The 17,068-nt window shown below is 50.6% G+C and overlaps 1 protein-coding gene across 2 annotated transcripts in view; it reads left to right on the top strand.

The window, feature by feature from the left end:
• The first annotated feature begins 429 nt into the window (after positions 1-429).
• The window catches only part of HEG1 (heart development protein with EGF like domains 1), a 52,787-nt gene continuing 36,148 nt past the window's right edge, over positions 430-17,068 (top strand). For both annotated transcript variants that reach the window (XR_014450841.1, XM_083154271.1), the window contains exon 1: positions 430-1,963. Coding sequence is in view for 1 of the 2 variants with exons in the window: in XM_083154271.1 (XP_083010397.1) it covers positions 496-1,963 (1,468 nt within the window). In the remaining variant the exon portion in view is untranslated. The remainder of the gene's footprint in view (positions 1,964-17,068) is intronic.

Below are 17,068 nucleotides of genomic sequence, written 5' to 3'. Positions count from 1 at the left end.
AGTGATAGTGGCAGGTACTGGGAAGGGGTGATGATAATGGCTGGTACTGGTAAGTGGTGCTGTGCAGTGATGATAGTGGCAGGTACTGGGAAGTGGTGCTGTGCAGTGATGATAATGGCAGGTACTTGGAAGTGGTGCTGTGCAGTGATGATAGTGGCAGGTACTGGGAATGACCTGTAGGAAGTGGTGCTGTGCAGTGATAGTGGTGGGTACTGGGGATGACCCATGGAAAGTGGTGCTGTGCAGTGATGATAGTGGCAGGTACTGGGAAGTGGTGCTGTGCAGTGATGATAATGGCAGGTACTTGGAAGTGGTGCTGTGCAGTGATGATAGTGGCAGGTACTGGGAATAAGGCCAGTGCTGGTTTCCTGGCAGCAGCAGGGACAGCAGTGTGAAGGTCGGGACTGGGGGCTGGCTGCTCTGCTGTCTCCTCCCCGTCCTCCCCGGTCTCTCTGCTCAGTGACCGCTCCATGCTGCTCCGGGGGCCGCTCCCGCATGATGCTCCCCGGCTCCTGGCTGCTGCTCCGGGCTGTGCTGCTGCTGCTGGCCGCCGCCCTTGAAGCCCCGGCTCTCTCAGACAGGCTCTGGTCCACAGCGCGGATCCCATCTCCCAGTGAACGGGGAGCAGTTCCTCCGGAGCCCGGGGGGACTGACTCCTCTCCTCCGCCAGGTGCAGGGGGGACTCTCCCGTCTGCTCCATCAGGACCCGAGCTATGGAGCAAGGACAGCGCAGTGCACGGGACCCGGACCGGTCCAGCATGGAGGGAAGCCTCCCCGGACCGGGCATGGACCCGGCCAGCATCCGAACTAAGCAGGACAGACCCACACCGGACCCAGACCGATCTTCTACCAGAAACTCACTGGACTAAGACCAAGACTGTGCCACCACCAAAACCACACCGAACCCAGACTGACCCACCACCAGAACCACACCGAACCCAGACTGGACCACTTCCAGAACCACACCGAACCCAGGCTGGACCACCTCCAGAACCACACCGAACCCAGGCTGGACCACCTCCAGAACCACACCGAACGCACACTGACCAACCACCGGAACCGCACCGGACCCAGACTAGCCCACCACCTGACCCACACTTGGCAAATACCAGTCCATCATCAGAACCAACCCAGACAAAGATGGACCTGCTTTCAGAACCCAACTTGAGAAAGACTGAAACACCATCCGAACTAAACCAGAAACTTACTGACCCAACATCAGAACCAAGCAGAACAAAGACTGACCCATTCTCACAACCAAACAAGACCAACCCACCATCAGTACCACACCGGACACAGACCGTCCCACCACCAGAACCACACTGGACACAGACCGTCCCACCACCAGAACCACACTGGACACAGACCGTCCCACCACCAGAACCACACCGGACACAGACCGTCCCGCCACCAGAACCACACCGGACACAGACCGTCCCACCACCAGAACCACACCGGACACAGACCGTCCCGCCACCAGAACCACACCGGACACAGACCAGCTGGCCACCAGAACCACACCGGACACAGACCAGCTGGCCACCAGAACCACACCGGACACAGACCAGCTGGCCACCAGAACCACACCGGACACAGACCGTCCCGCCACCAGAACCACACCGGACACAGACCGTCCCAACACCAGAACCACACCGGACACAGACCAGCTGGCCACCAGAACCACACCGGACACAGACCAGCTGGCCACCAGAACCACACCGGACACAGACCAGCTGGCCACCAGAATCACACCGGACACAGACCGACTCACCACAGGAGCTTCACAGATCAATGACAGATTCACCATCAGAACTGAACCGGACCGACACCATTCCAACACTCAGTGCCGACGTAGATAAGTCCCAGTCGGCACCAGAGCATCGAGGACCCCAGATTTACTATAAATCAGACCCTGGCTGGACAGAGGTTGATGTTACCCGGGGAGACAACCAGACAAGTTCAGGTAAGTGACCCCGTTACCCTATATGATGCCGCCTGTACACACAGGAGGGTACCACCATCATTCACGCTTTATTGTAGTGTGCAAGGAGACCACACGAATCCTCCTACACTAGCTGTGGTGTGTGCATCAGCGGAGTGTTTGTGTAGTGAGAGTGTGGCCTGGTGTTACACGTTGTGTACCTGTGCCCTGCAGGTGAGGCTGGTGCATGGATGATGACGGCAGGTAATACAGGTGAGGGGACGCTGCATAGAACTTGAGGTCATAGGTGAGGGTCAACCAGACCTGTCACACTGTGCCAGACGTAAGGGCCGGTGGGGGTCTTATGTACTAAGCCTTGGCGAGAGATAAAGTAAATTTAGATAAAGTAGCACCCAATCAGCCCCTAACTCTCACAATACAGGGGTGTAAAAATGACAGTTGGGGTCTGGTGCGGTACTTTATCTCTCTCCAAGGCTTAGTACATATGCTCTTGAGTCGCAGATTGCGCGCCCTCTTAGCGCATTGTCTGCCTCGGTACTCAGGGGTAGATGTATGAAGCAGTGATAAGAGAGGAGAAGGGATAAAGTGCCTGGTACTTTACCACCGGCCAATCAGCTACTGGCTGTTAAGTTACAGGCTGGGTTTAAAAAGGGACTATTAGGAGCTGATTGGCCGGTGATAAAGTACCAGGCACTTTATCACTTCTCCTCCCTTATCACTGCTTCATACATCTACCCTTCAGTCTTGATTTATTTACAGTGTGTGTGACGTGCTGTGGTGCTACATAAGAATAACACTATGTCACAACAGCTTATATAACGCTGTACACAACGTGCAGACACAGCGCTGTGTATACTGACCGGGGCTACATCCTATTAACAGTTAAATCAGAATCGCACAACACCGCAATGTCACAGTATCACACAATGCACAACCTCCTACTGTACCACTCACATACTGTATAACAGCAGTGGGAACACTCACATACTGTATAACAGCATTGTGTTATTGTGTGTTGTTGTGCAGTATCATGTGTGTCACCAACAGATGCCTCCCAGGGGCTGTACACAGTAAGTAGTATATACGCGGGGTCTACAGCCTGGTGTATAGTGGTCACACAACATGTGTGGGAGGAGTCATAATGCTACATGTGAGGTGCGTTACCAGACATAACAACTTATGGAGACAGTACTAGTCACAGGAGCTTACAATCTAAAAGAGGAGAGTCACGCAGTAATAAGGAGCCCTCTGAGTTACATACATCTGTCACAGATCCCTTATTCCTCTTGATTCGGGGGAGATTTATCAAAGCTTCGAGAGAGATAAAGTAACATGCCAATCTGCTCCTAGCTGTCACATGACAGGTGAAAAATAACAGTTGGAGCTGACTGGTACATTCGCTTAAAAAAATAGACCCCCTTTTCTCTCCACTTTATCTCTCTCCAGTCTTTGCTAAAGCCCCCCCTTGGTGGAGTGTTGGGTTGGCAGCAATGGTATTATTTAGCAGGATACGGTCATTAGGTCTACAGCAACTACGTCGACAAGTATTGGGTCAACACCACTAGGTCGACAGGCAAGAAGGTCGACATGGGTCTATGAGTGTAGGGAGTGATGCAAGGGGATGCGGTGCACTTCAAACTGTGTCCATGTCGACTGTGTTGGCATCCGGGTAAAAAAAAACAGTGAAAAACCCCATGTCCACCTTTTGACTGTCGACCTTGCCCATGTCGACCTAATGCTTGTGTCGACCTAATGTCCTGAACACCTTGACCCATGTCGACTTCGACCCATGTCAACCTTGCTGCCTGTTGACCTAATGCTTGTGTCGACATTGACCCATGTCGACCTAGACCCATGCCAATCTTGCTGCCTGTCGACCTAGTGGTGTGGACCCAATGTTTGTCGACCTAGTTGTTGTAGACCTAACAACCCACACCCTATTGAGCACCCTCTGTACTCCCCACCTGCTGCTAATGTCGGTCTCTAGCAGGGGAGTTAAACACACGGCTGGGGAACTACACATCCCAGCATGCCCTATTTGTAAAGCAGTGACATGGCTGCTTGTTGGATACCCATGGCTTATAGAGTAATCAGCTCTCTATGGGTGCCGACAGTCATTTACCCGATGTAGGGATCCTAACTGTTAAAACACAGACAGACGGGTTTCCGACGGCCACACTGGGGTATCATCCATGAGTGTGTAAAAGTGACCATACGCACTGCGGTATCATCCATGAGTGTGTAAAAGTGACCATACACACTGCGGTATCATCCATGAGTGTGTAAAAGTGACCATACACACTGCGGTATCATCCATCAGTGTGTAAAAGTGACAATACCCACTGCGGTATCATCCATGAGTGTGTAAAAGTGACCATACACACTGCGGTATCATCCATGAGTGTGTAAAGTGACAATACGCACTGCGGTATCATCCATGAGTGTGTAAAAGTGACAATACGCACTGCGGTATCATCCATGAGTGTGTAAAAGTGACCATACACACTGCGGTATCATCCATGAGTGTGTAAAAGTGACCATACGCACTGTGGTATCATCTATGAGTGTGTAAAAGTGACCATACGCACTGCGGTATCATCCATGAGATTGTAAGAGTACAAATACGCACTGCACTATCATACATGATAAAAGTGCACCCTGCAATATTGAAACGAGTGTGAAAAGGTGCCAGTACGGTATGTAATAGTGTAAATAAGTGTATAAGTGTCCATACACCATTCATTATTACCTACAATTATGTCAAAGTGATATTCAACTCCGCATGCAAGTGTGTAAAATTCTGCCGTCGCCATGCGGCAATAGTCACGTCACCACTTACAGCATAACTGATGACATCACTGCTCAACAAATACACTGTAAGTGATGTCAGCACTCATCAAAAAGAAGTGATGATGTCACTGCTTACCATATAGAAGTGATGATGTCACTTCTCGACAAATAGAAGCAGTGATGTTACTGTGCTCACCAAATAAAAGTGATGACATCACCACTCACTAAATAGAAGTGATGACCTCACCACTCCCCAAATAGAAGCGATGATGTTACCACACCTATTGATTTTGCCTTAATAAATGTTGTTGCTCTAAATTTGACAGCTACAGTAACCCACCAAAACCTCTTCAGGGTCACAATCCCACACCCTATTATATGTAACCCTAACCGGAGAGACTGAATGTAACCCACTGGCAGAGAAGTGCGGTCGCAACCTGGAGTCAGATATTGCACCGCTCAGTATAACTTCTCCTTATCTGTGTGTTACATGGAATTCCCAGTATCTGTTCCAGCTATACACACTGTGCCTGGAACTGCACATTCATACCTGCCACTGTTACTATGGGCCTTATTCTAGTTCACTCTTTCTGACAAAATCCTTCTTAGATGGACAAAACCATGTGCACTGCAGGTGGGGCAGATGTAAAATGTGCAGTGAGAATTAAATTTGGGTGAGTTATTTTGTTTCTGTGCAGGGTAAATACTGACTGCTTTATTTTTACACTGCAATATAGATTTCACTTTGAAGTAAAACCCCACCCACATCTAATTCTCTCTGCACAAGTAACATCTGCCCCACCTGCACATGGTTTTGTCCATCTAAGAAGGAATTTGTCAGAAAGAGTGAACTAGAATAACCCCCTATATGTAAGCTTGTAGAGAGGTAAAGTACCATCCAATCGGATCCTATCTGCCACATCACAGACTGTGTGTGAAAAAATGACAGCAGCTGATTGACTTTATCTCTCCCCAAACGTTGATACATATGGCCCAAGATGACATTATTGTCTGTTACATAGTTTCGCCAAGCTGTTTCCATGACAACATACTCTGAGAGGCTCCACACACTGCTGCTGCTGGACAGGGAGATTGTGTTAGAGGGAACTGCTAATGCCATCTCTTCATTTATCCAGATGCTGCGTGTGGAGGGAGGGATCCTGCACATCCCTCTCCTGGTACTTTTTGTGAATAGTGGCCAGCCCAAATGCACCAGTGCTTGCTACATTTAGCATTGAAGCAGCCCTTATAAAAACCTATGGGGGTTGCCTTTGTTTGCACAATCGGGAGACTGCAAACAGATGTCCGATATCTGCTGTGGTCCCCCTGTACATTCATTTTGTGGGGTTCAAAGATTTAAGAATTGCACCCCCACGCCAAAATGGGTGTATGAGTGGTTATTCTTTAAATATTAATAAATAGGCCCCATACGCTGTAGTAGAAGGTCCTGTTCCATGGGAACAGTGCGACGGCTCTCTGTGTCCCAGGAGCCCCCACTTCCTGCTTCCTCCCTTCCCCTGTGTGCGTGTAGGTGGCTGCAGAGTCTGCCCCTCACAATGGTCGCCTTCCTGTCGTTTGTTCTGCTGCTCATTAACTGTCTCGTTCCATTTGTGACACAAATACAGAGGCAGCGATATAAAAATGGCCGCCCCGGAGCAGGAAAGCGTTGCTATATATATATATATATATATATATATAACGCTGGGCGTTTCCATATGCTAATGGTCTGCCCCGCTCCCCCCCCTTCTGTTCGCAAGGATGGGTGCGGACGGTTTGTTAGCTGTGGCAACACGCACCCAGTGCATTCACATGCGCAATGCGAAAACATCGGCCCCGTGCGAACGGACCAGAATAAGGTCGATTGTATGGAAATTACGTGATCATTTCTGTCACTCTCAGGCATCTGACACCGGATTGTTCCGTAAAACCCACCTGTGACCTTGATGGATCAGATGACACAACCGAGGCTCATTCTGGGTGGCACGTGCTGCCCATGTCGGACACAGTGGAGTGGTGTTCGTGGTACTGCGCATGTGCCTTACGCTGGGTACACATTAGACGACTCTTTGTCACTCTGAGAAAAATCGTTACGAGAATCATCCACTTTGTGCAATGTGTACACACGATCCTGCGCTCCTGTGCGTCGTTTCCCGCCTCTTCCCATCTACCACCCATGCATGATAATATCATCAATCGTTTCAGCAAATCGTGCCGTGTGTATACACAACCTGAGGTCATTATTACCCATTGGCCTAAAGATATACAATCTATTGTTAGGTCGTTTTGTAACCCTGTGACCCTTCCACAACTGTGCGGCATGGGGTGACCGGAGCCGGCGCTGATGTCACAGACACCCAGTTACCACCTACAAATGGCGGCTTCCTGTCAGTCAAACTGCGGGGGGATTGCGATTTTGATATATCGTACACTCGTCCATGCGCAGTCATTCGATAATCAGCCAAACTTCAAAAGTCACACACAAGCGATCAACTTTGAATCAGGCCCTATATCGTTTGTCCAGGAGTTCAAGGGGATTTGGGACGATGATTGCGCAGTTTACACATCGTCTGATGTCTACCTTACATAAGACTTGATACACGTGCATCCCGATTATGTCCTCACAAAGTCACAGTTGTGGATTTGGCGCACGCGGGGAGTAGTCGGAGATTTATGGGTGCTGTGATGTGGGCGATTTTGGTCCCATTGATCTGTGGGTAATTAGAGCCAATGTGCCCGGATCAGGTGTGTGCGCAGTGCAACCATGTGCGCACTTGTACTGTGTACTGCACATGCGTGCCATCTGTTACTGCGTCGGTGCACAGAACCAGTATGTACGCAGCTGCGTGCGGTTAGTGTGTGACTCTGCCCCAGACAGTCCCACTCTTTGCGGAGGAGGGGGGGGGGGTCGGCCGGTCTGCCAGCAATGAGGATTACAGATTGGATTTAGCATGGCGCAGTCTGGCTGAGAAGCTGGTTTATAACTACAAAGAGGTGTCACCTCCCCCACAACCCTCTAATCTGGGCCCACCTGTCTTCACCCGCTGAGGACCTCTCACCAGCCTCTTCCTGCCGCAGATGCCCACTTAATCCTGTTACATTATCCGGGCAGCCAGGATTAACCTCTTTAGTGCTGGAACAGATGTGACGGCCACTCCTGCACTTGTCGGTCAGCCCTGGCAGGCACCTGTCACAGCAGCTGGTGCCCGACGGTAACGTGTCACAGAGAGGAGAGTGACAGTAACCAGCCCTGAGGCCTGTGCACTGGGAGCAAGCCCCGGTCCACCTCATTGGCCGGTGGCCATCTTATACACCCCTGTCCCAGTACTTCTAACAATGTCTGGAAATAGAAGTTGTGTATAGAAGCTGGAGGGCGGCGGAAGGGGAGAAATATTTATCTATCCCATATAACATCCATTTATCACATTACTAGAGAGATACATGAGGAGAAGAGAGGACAAGATGGGCGACAATGAGTATTTCTTGTCCTGTATGGTATGTGCAGTCATATCCCAGTGACCCAGATACACTGCCTGATGCACAGTCGGCCGCATTATAGCACCTGACACACAGTCGGCCGCATTATAGCACGTGACGCGCAGTCTGCTGCATTATAGCACCTGACGTGCAGTCTGCTGCATTACAGCACCTGACGCGCAGTCTGCAGCATTATAGCACCTGACGAGCATTATGCCGCATTATAGCACCTGATGCACTGTCTGCCACATTATAGCACCTGACGCGCAGTCTGCCGCATTATAGCACCTGACGTGCAGTCTGCCACATTATAGCACCTGACGCGCAGTCTGCCGCATTATAGCACCTGACGCACTGCCTGCCACATTATAGCACCTGACGTGCACTCTGCCATATTATAGCACCTGACGCGCAGTCTGCCGCATTATAGCACCTGACGTACAGTCTGCCGCATTATAGCACCTGACGTGAAGTCTGCCATATTATAACACCTGGCACCCAGCCTGCCGCATTATAGCACCTGACGCACACATTCTGTTACATTATAGCACCTGAGGCACGCTCTCTGTTACATTATAGCACCTGACGCACACATTCTGTTACATTATAGCACCTGAGGCACGCTCTCTGTCACATTATAGCACCTGAGGCACGCTCTCTGTCACATTATAGCACCTGAGGCACGCTCTCTGTTACATTATAGCACCTGAAGCACACATTCTGTTACATTATAGCACCTGACGTGCTATCTGCCATATTATAGCACCTGGCACTCAGCCTGCTGGATTATAGCACCTGACGCACACATTCTGTTACATTATAGCACTTGGCGCACACATTCTGTTACATTATAGCACCTGAGGCACGCTCTCTGTTACATTATAGCACCTGAGGCACGCTCTGTTACATTATAGCACCTGAGGCACACTCTCTGTTACATTATAGCACCTGAAGCACACGTTCTGTTACATTATAGCACCTGACGTGCAATCTGCCATATTATAGCACCTGGCACTCAGCCTGCTGGATTATAGCACCTGACGCACACATTCTGTTACATTATAGCACCTGACGCACACATTCTGTTATATTATAGCACCTGAGGCACGCTCTCTGTTACATTATAGCACCTGACGCACGCTCTCTGTTACATTATAGCACCTGACGCACACATTCTGTTACATTATAGCACCTGAGGCACGCTCTCTGTTACATTATAGCACCTGACGCACGCTCTCTGTTACATTATAGCACTTGACGCACACATTCTGTTACATTATAGCACCTGACGCACACATTCTGTTACATTATAGCACCTGAGGCACGCTCTCTGTTACATTATAGCACCTGAGGCACGCTCTCTGTTACATTATAGCACCTGAGGCACGCTCTCTGTTACATTATAGCACCTGAGGCACGCCATCTGTTACATTATAGCACCTGAGGCACGCTCTCTGTTACATTATAGCACCTGAGGCACGCTCTCTGTTACATTATAGCACCTGACGCACGCTCTCTGTTACATTATAGCACCTGAGGCACGCTCTCGGTTACATTTTAGCACCTGACGCACGCTCTCTGTTACATTATAGCACCTGACGCACACATTCTGTTACATTATAGCACCTGAGGCACGCTCTCTGTTACATTATAGCACCTGACGCACGCTCTCTGTTACATTATAGCACCTGACGCACACATTCTGTTACATTATAGCACCTGAGGCACGCTCTCTGTTACATTATAGCACCTGAGGCACGCTCTCTGTTACATTATAGCACCTGACGCACGCTCTCTGTTACATTATAGCACCTGACGCACGCTCTCTGTTACATTATAGCACCTGAGGCACGCTCTCTGTTACATTATAGCACCTGACGCACACATTCTGTTACATTATAGCACCTGAGGCACGCTCTCTGTTACATTATAGCACCTGACGCACGCTCTCTGTTACATTATAGCACCTGACGCACACATTCTGTTACATTATAGCACCTGAGGCACGCTCTCTGTTACATTATAGCACCTGACGCACGCTCTCTGTTACATTATAGCACCTGACGCACACATTCTGTTACATTATAGCACCTGAGGCACGCTCTCTGTTACATTATAGCACCTGACGCACTCTCTCTGTTACATTATAGCACCTGAGGCACGCTCTCTGTTACATTATAGCACCTGAGGCACGCTCTCTGTTACATTATAGCACCTGAGGCACGCTCTCTGTTACATTATAGCACCTGAGGCACGCTCTCTGTTACATTATAGCACCTGAGGCACGCTCTCTGTTACATTATAGCACCTGAGGCACGCTCTCTGTTACATTATAGCACCTGAGGCACGCTCTCTGTTACATTATAGCACCTGAGGCACGCTCTCTGTTACATTATAGCACCTGACGCATGCTCTCTGTTACATTATAGCACCTGACGCACGCTCTCTGTTACATTATAGCACCTGACGCACGCTCTCTGTTACATTATAGCACCTGACGCACGCTCTCTGTTACATTATAGCACCTGACGCACACATTCTGTTACATTATAGCACCTGAGGCACGCTCTCTGTTACATTATAGCACCTGACGCACGCTCTCTGTTACATTATAGCACCTGATGCACACATTCTGTTACATTATAGCACCTGAGGCACGCTCTCTGTTACATTATAGCACCTGACGCACGCTCTCTGTTACATTATAGCACCTGACGCACGCTCTCTGTTACATTATAGCACCTGACGCACGCTCTCTGTTACATTATAGCACCTGATGCACACATTCTGTTACATTGTAGCACCTGAGGCACGCTCTCTGTTACATTATAGCACCTGAGGCACGCTCTCTGTTACATTATAGCACCTGACGCACGCTCTCTGTTACATTATAGCACCTGACGCTCGCTCTCTGTTACATTATAGCACCTGACGCACACATTCTGTTACATTATAGCACCTGACGCACGCTCTCTGTTACATTATAGCACCTGACGCACGCTCTCTGTTACATTATAGCACCTGAGGCACGCTCTCTGTTACATTATAGCACCTGAGGCACGCTCTCTGTTACATTATAGCACCTGAGGCACGCTCTCTGTTACATTATAGCACCTGAGGCACGCTCTCTGTTACATTATAGCACCTGAGGCACGCTCTCTGTTACATTATAGCACCTGAGGCACGCTCTCTGTTACATTATAGCACCTGAGGCACGCTCTCTGTTACATTATAGCACCTGAGGCACGCTCTCTGTTACATTATAGCACCTGACGCACGCTCTCTGTTACATTATAGCACCTGAGGCACGCTCTCTGTTACATTATAGCACCTGAGGCACGCTCTCTGTTACATTATAGCACCTGAGGCACGCTCTCTGTTACATTATAGCACCTGAGGCACGCTCTCTGTTACATTATAGCACCTGAGGCACGCTCTCTGTTACATTATAGCACCTGAGGCACGCTCTCTGTTACATTATAGCACCTGAGGCACGCTCTCTGTTACATTATAGCACCTGAGGCACGCTCTCTGTTACATTATAGCACCTGACGCACGCTCTCTGTTACATTATAGCACCTGAGGCACGCTCTCTGTTACATTATAGCACCTGAGGCACGCTCTCTGTTACATTATAGCACCTGACACACGCTCTCTGTTACATTATAGCACCTTATGCGCAGATTTTAGCATTATCGTCCCTATTTTCAGCCTGGGGAGTCAGTGTGATCCCTCCTCTACTTCTATCCTATAACTGCACATGCTACAGGCATTCCACACACTGCATGGCCTGTGTAATAAAAGGCTAACTCTGCTCCTCACCTCTATGGGGGAATTCAAATGTTTAGCACACGGCGGCCACTAGGTGATGCCGGATAGTAAAGTGTTGGTCCGTTTGGGGGCGCACAGCCATCGGCACTAACATTATGTTGTTCTGTCTTTATGGCGGGCTGGTAACTAGTCATAGTATATGTCTACATATCGCTGCCAATACTTGTACTATACTGGGCTGGGGGGGTCTAAGCTACTCCCGACCCCCCCCCCCCCCCCCGCCCCGCGCTTGTCTCTGCTCTGTTTGCTAGTGCCCCCCCCCCCCCCCCCCAGTGTCGCTTTCCTGGGGACATCTGCTATAGACAGGGGTTATACATCAGGCACCTGTCCTGTAATTGAGCCCAGCAATCGCTCATTATGTGCCCTGGGAGAGGCCGCAGTTGGCCCTGGAGCCCTGAGAATATCGCAGCCCCGTTCCTTTTCCCAGCCTCGGTGTGTAAGGGACAAAGTCATCATTGTACAAGTTGGGGCTTTGTGTGGTGGGAACGTCAGGTAACGTCTGGGACTAGAGGATCCTCTTGCCGGCCCTGACAATGCGGCCTCTCAGGGATCTATAACACGGGAATGGTTCTAAAAGCTGCTTCGTGTAATAGAATCGCTGCTTCTCTCGTCTCTGAGCTCCAGGTATTGTCCAGAACCAGCTCACTTACTGGCCCAATGGGTGCGCAGCGGAGCGGCGCGGAATCACACAGATCTAAGGTCACATCACAGGGGTACAGCGTTACATCACTCAGATACAGCGCTGCTTCACAGGGGAACAGCATTACATCACTCAGATACAGCGCTGCTCCACAGGGGTACAGCGTTACATCACTCAGATACAGCGCTGCTCCACAGGGGTACCGCATTACATCACTCAGATACAGCGCTGCTCCACAGGGGTACAGCGTTACATCACTCAGATACAGCGCTGCTTCACAGGGGAACAGCATTACATCACTCAGATACAGCGCTGCTCCACAGGGGTACAGCGTTACATCACTCAGATACAGCGCTGCTTCACAGGGGAACAGCTTTACATCACTCAGATACAGCGCTGCTCCACAGGGGTGCAGTGTTACATCACTCAGATACAGCGCTGCTCCACAGGGGTACCGCATTACATCACTCAGATACGGCGCTGCTTCACAGGGGTACAGCGTTACATCATTTAGATACAGTGCTGCATCACAGGGGAACAGCGTTACATCACTCAGATACAGCGCTGCTCCACAGGGGTACCGCGTTACATCACTCAGACACAGCGCTGCTTCACAGGGGAACAGAGTTACATCACTCAGATACAGCGCTGCTCCACAGGGGAACCGCGTTACATCACTCAGACACAGCGCTGCTTCACAGGGGTACAGCGTTACATCACTCAGATACAGCGCTGCTCCACAGGGGTAACGCGTTACATCACTCAGACACAGCGCTGCTTTACAGGGGTACAGCGTTACATCACTCAGATACGGCGCTGCTTCACAGGGTTACAGCGTTACATCACTCAGATACGGCGCTGCTTCACAGGGGAACAGCGTTACATCACTCAGATACAGCGCTGCTTCACAGGGGTACCGCGTTACATCACTCAGATACAGCGCTGCTTCACAGGGGAACAGCGTTACATCACTCAGATACAGCGCTGCTCCACAGGGGTACCACATTACATCACTCAGACACAGCGCTGCTTCACAGGGGTACAGCGTTACATCACTCAGATACGGCGCTGCTTCACAGGGGAACAGCGTTACATCACTCAGATACAGCGCTGCTCCACAGGGGTATCGCGTTACATCACTCAGACACAGCGCTGCTTCACAGGGGTACAGCGTTACATCACAGATACAGCGCTGCTTCACAGGGGCACAGCGTTACATCACTCAGATACAGCGCTGCTTCACAGGGCAGGGGAACAGCTTTACATCACTCAGATACAGCGCTGCTTCACAGGGGAACAGCGTTACATCACTCAGATACAGTGCTGCTCCACGGGGTACAGCGTTACATCACTCAGATACAGCGCTGCTCCACATGGGTACAGCTTTACATCACTCAGATACAGCGCTGCTTCACAGGGGAACAGCGTTACATCACTCAGATACAGCGCTGCTCCACAGGGGAACAGCGTTACATCACTCAGATACAGCGCTGCTCCACAGGGGTACAGCGTTACATCATTAAGATACAGCGCTGCTTCACAGGGGTACAGCGTTACATCACTCAGATACAGCGCTGCTCCACAGGGGTACAGCGTTACATCACTCAGATACAGCGCTGCTTCACAGGGGTACAGCGTTACATCACTCAGATATAGCGCTGCTCCACAGGGGTACAGCGTTACATCACTCAGATACAGCGCTGCTTCACAGGGGAACAGCATTACATCACTCAGATACAGCGCTGCTCCACAGGGGTACAGCGTTACATCACTCAGATACAGCGCTGCTTCACAGGGGAACAGCTTTACATCACTCAGATACAGCGCTGCTCCACGGGGGTGCAGTGTTACATCACTCAGATACAGCGCTGCTCCACAGGGGTACCGCATTACATCACTCAGATACGGCGCTGCTTCACAGGGGTACAGCGTTACATCATTTAGATACAGTGCTGCATCACAGGGGAACAGCGTTACATCACTCAGATACAGCGCTGCTCCACAGGGGTACCGCGTTACATCACTCAGACACAGCGCTGCTTCACAGGGGAACAGAGTTACATCACTCAGATACAGCGCTGCTCCACAGGGGAACCGCGTTACATCACTCAGACACAGCGCTGCTTCACAGGGGTACAGCGTTACATCACTCAGATACAGCGCTGCTCCACAGGGGTAACGCGTTACATCACTCAGACACAGCGCTGCTTTACAGGGGTACAGCGTTACATCACTCAGATACGGCGCTGCTTCACAGGGTTACAGCGTTACATCACTCAGATACGGCGCTGCTTCACAGGGGAACAGCGTTACATCACTCAGATACAGCGCTGCTTCACAGGGGTACCGCGTTACATCACTCAGATACAGCGCTGCTTCACAGGGGAACAGCGTTACATCACTCAGATACAGCGCTGCTCCACAGGGGTACCACATTACATCACTCAGACACAGCGCTGCTTCACAGGGGTACAGCGTTACATCACTCAGATACGGCGCTGCTTCACAGGGGAACAGCGTTACATCACTCAGATACAGCGCTGCTCCACAGGGGTATCGCGTTACATCACTCAGACACAGCGCTGCTTCACAGGGGTACAGCGTTACATCACAGATACAGCGCTGCTTCACAGGGGCACAGCGTTACATCACTCAGATACAGCGCTGCTTCACAGGGCAGGGGAACAGCTTTACATCACTCAGATACAGCGCTGCTTCACAGGGGAACAGCGTTACATCACTCAGATACAGTGCTGCTCCACGGGGTACAGCGTTACATCACTCAGATACAGCGCTGCTCCACAGGGGTACAGCTTTACATCACTCAGATACAGCGCTGCTTCACAGGGGAACAGCGTTACATCACTCAGATACAGCGCTGCTCCACAGGGGAACAGCGTTACATCACTCAGATACAGCGCTGCTCCACAGGGGTACAGCGTTACATCATTAAGATACAGCGCTGCTTCACAGGGGTACAGCGTTACATCACTCAGATACAGCGCTGCTCCACAGGGGTACAGCGTTACATCACTCAGATACAGCGCTGCTTCACAGGGGTACAGCGTTACATCACTCAGATATAGCGGTGCTCCACAGGGGTACAGCATTACATCACTCAGATACAGCGCTGCTCCACAGGGGTACAGCATTACATCACTCAGATACAGCGCTGCTCCACAGGGGTACAGCATTACATCACTCAGATACAGCGGTGCTCCACAGGGGTACAGCTTAACATCACTCAGATACAGCGCTGCTTCACAGGGGAACAGCGTTACATCACTCAGATACAGCGCTGCTCCACAGGGGTACAGCTTTACATCACTCAGATACAGCGCTGCTTCACAGGGGAACAGCGTTACATCACTCAGATACAGCGCTGCTCCACAGGGGAACAGCGTTACATCACTCAGATACAGCGCTGCTCCACAGGGGTACAGCGTTACATCATTAAGATACAGCGCTGCTTCACAGGGGTACAGCGTTACATCACTCAGATACAGCGCTGCTCCACAGGGGTACAGCGTTACATCACTCAGATACAGCGCTGCTTCACAGGGGTACAGCGTTACATCACTCAGATATAGCGGTGCTCCACAGGGGTACAGCATTACATCACTCAGATACAGCGCTGCTCCACAGGGGTACAGCATTACATCACTCAGATACAGCGCTGCTCCACAGGGGTACAGCATTACATCACTCAGATACAGCGGTGCTCCACAGGGGTACAGCTTAACATCACTCAGATACAGCGCTGCTTCACAGGGGAACAGCGTTACATCACTCAGATACAGCGCTGCTCCACAGGGGTACAGCGTTACATCACTCAGATACAGCGCTGCCCCACAGGTGTACAGGGGAAAGCTGGATTCTCCTTATATCGTATGGATTCCATATCCTATCGCAGAAGTGCGCGGTGACATCACGTGATTACACGTATTACATGACAGCAGCAGATTCACCTGCAGTGCCCGTGTCCTGTCAATCACCTAGTAATTAGAAAAGATGCTGGATTTCATCGTTGGATGGCGAAGCGCATGTGCGCTATGATCTGTACGTCTGCGCTGTCCTTCGGTAATCGCCTGGCTTTTGGATTCTCAGCCCAGCAATTGGATCTGAATTACCCCAGAGAACGTTGGAACAGTCACATCAGTCCTTGAACCACTGGGGCACATTTCTCATTCAAAATTTGCGGCGGAACCCCCGAAAACACCTGTTTTGGGGAGTTATCCACAAATATTAAGTATCCCCCGATGTATGTAAGAGTCTCTGACCCCTGGTGCGATCCCTCCTGCACCGTCGCCAGCCATCTCCCCCATAAAAAACTTGCCAAAGGCATTCGCTATGGGGTTTCCACATGCGCAGACCCTCACCATCGGTGACGG

This window comes from Crinia signifera, chromosome 7 (genome assembly GCF_055691185.1).
Source record: "Crinia signifera chromosome 7, ASM5569118v1, whole genome shotgun sequence".
Lineage (NCBI taxonomy): Eukaryota > Metazoa > Chordata > Amphibia > Anura > Myobatrachidae > Crinia > Crinia signifera.
Note: the sequence above shows the minus strand (reverse complement) of the source record. Positions and strands in the feature narration are given on the sequence as shown.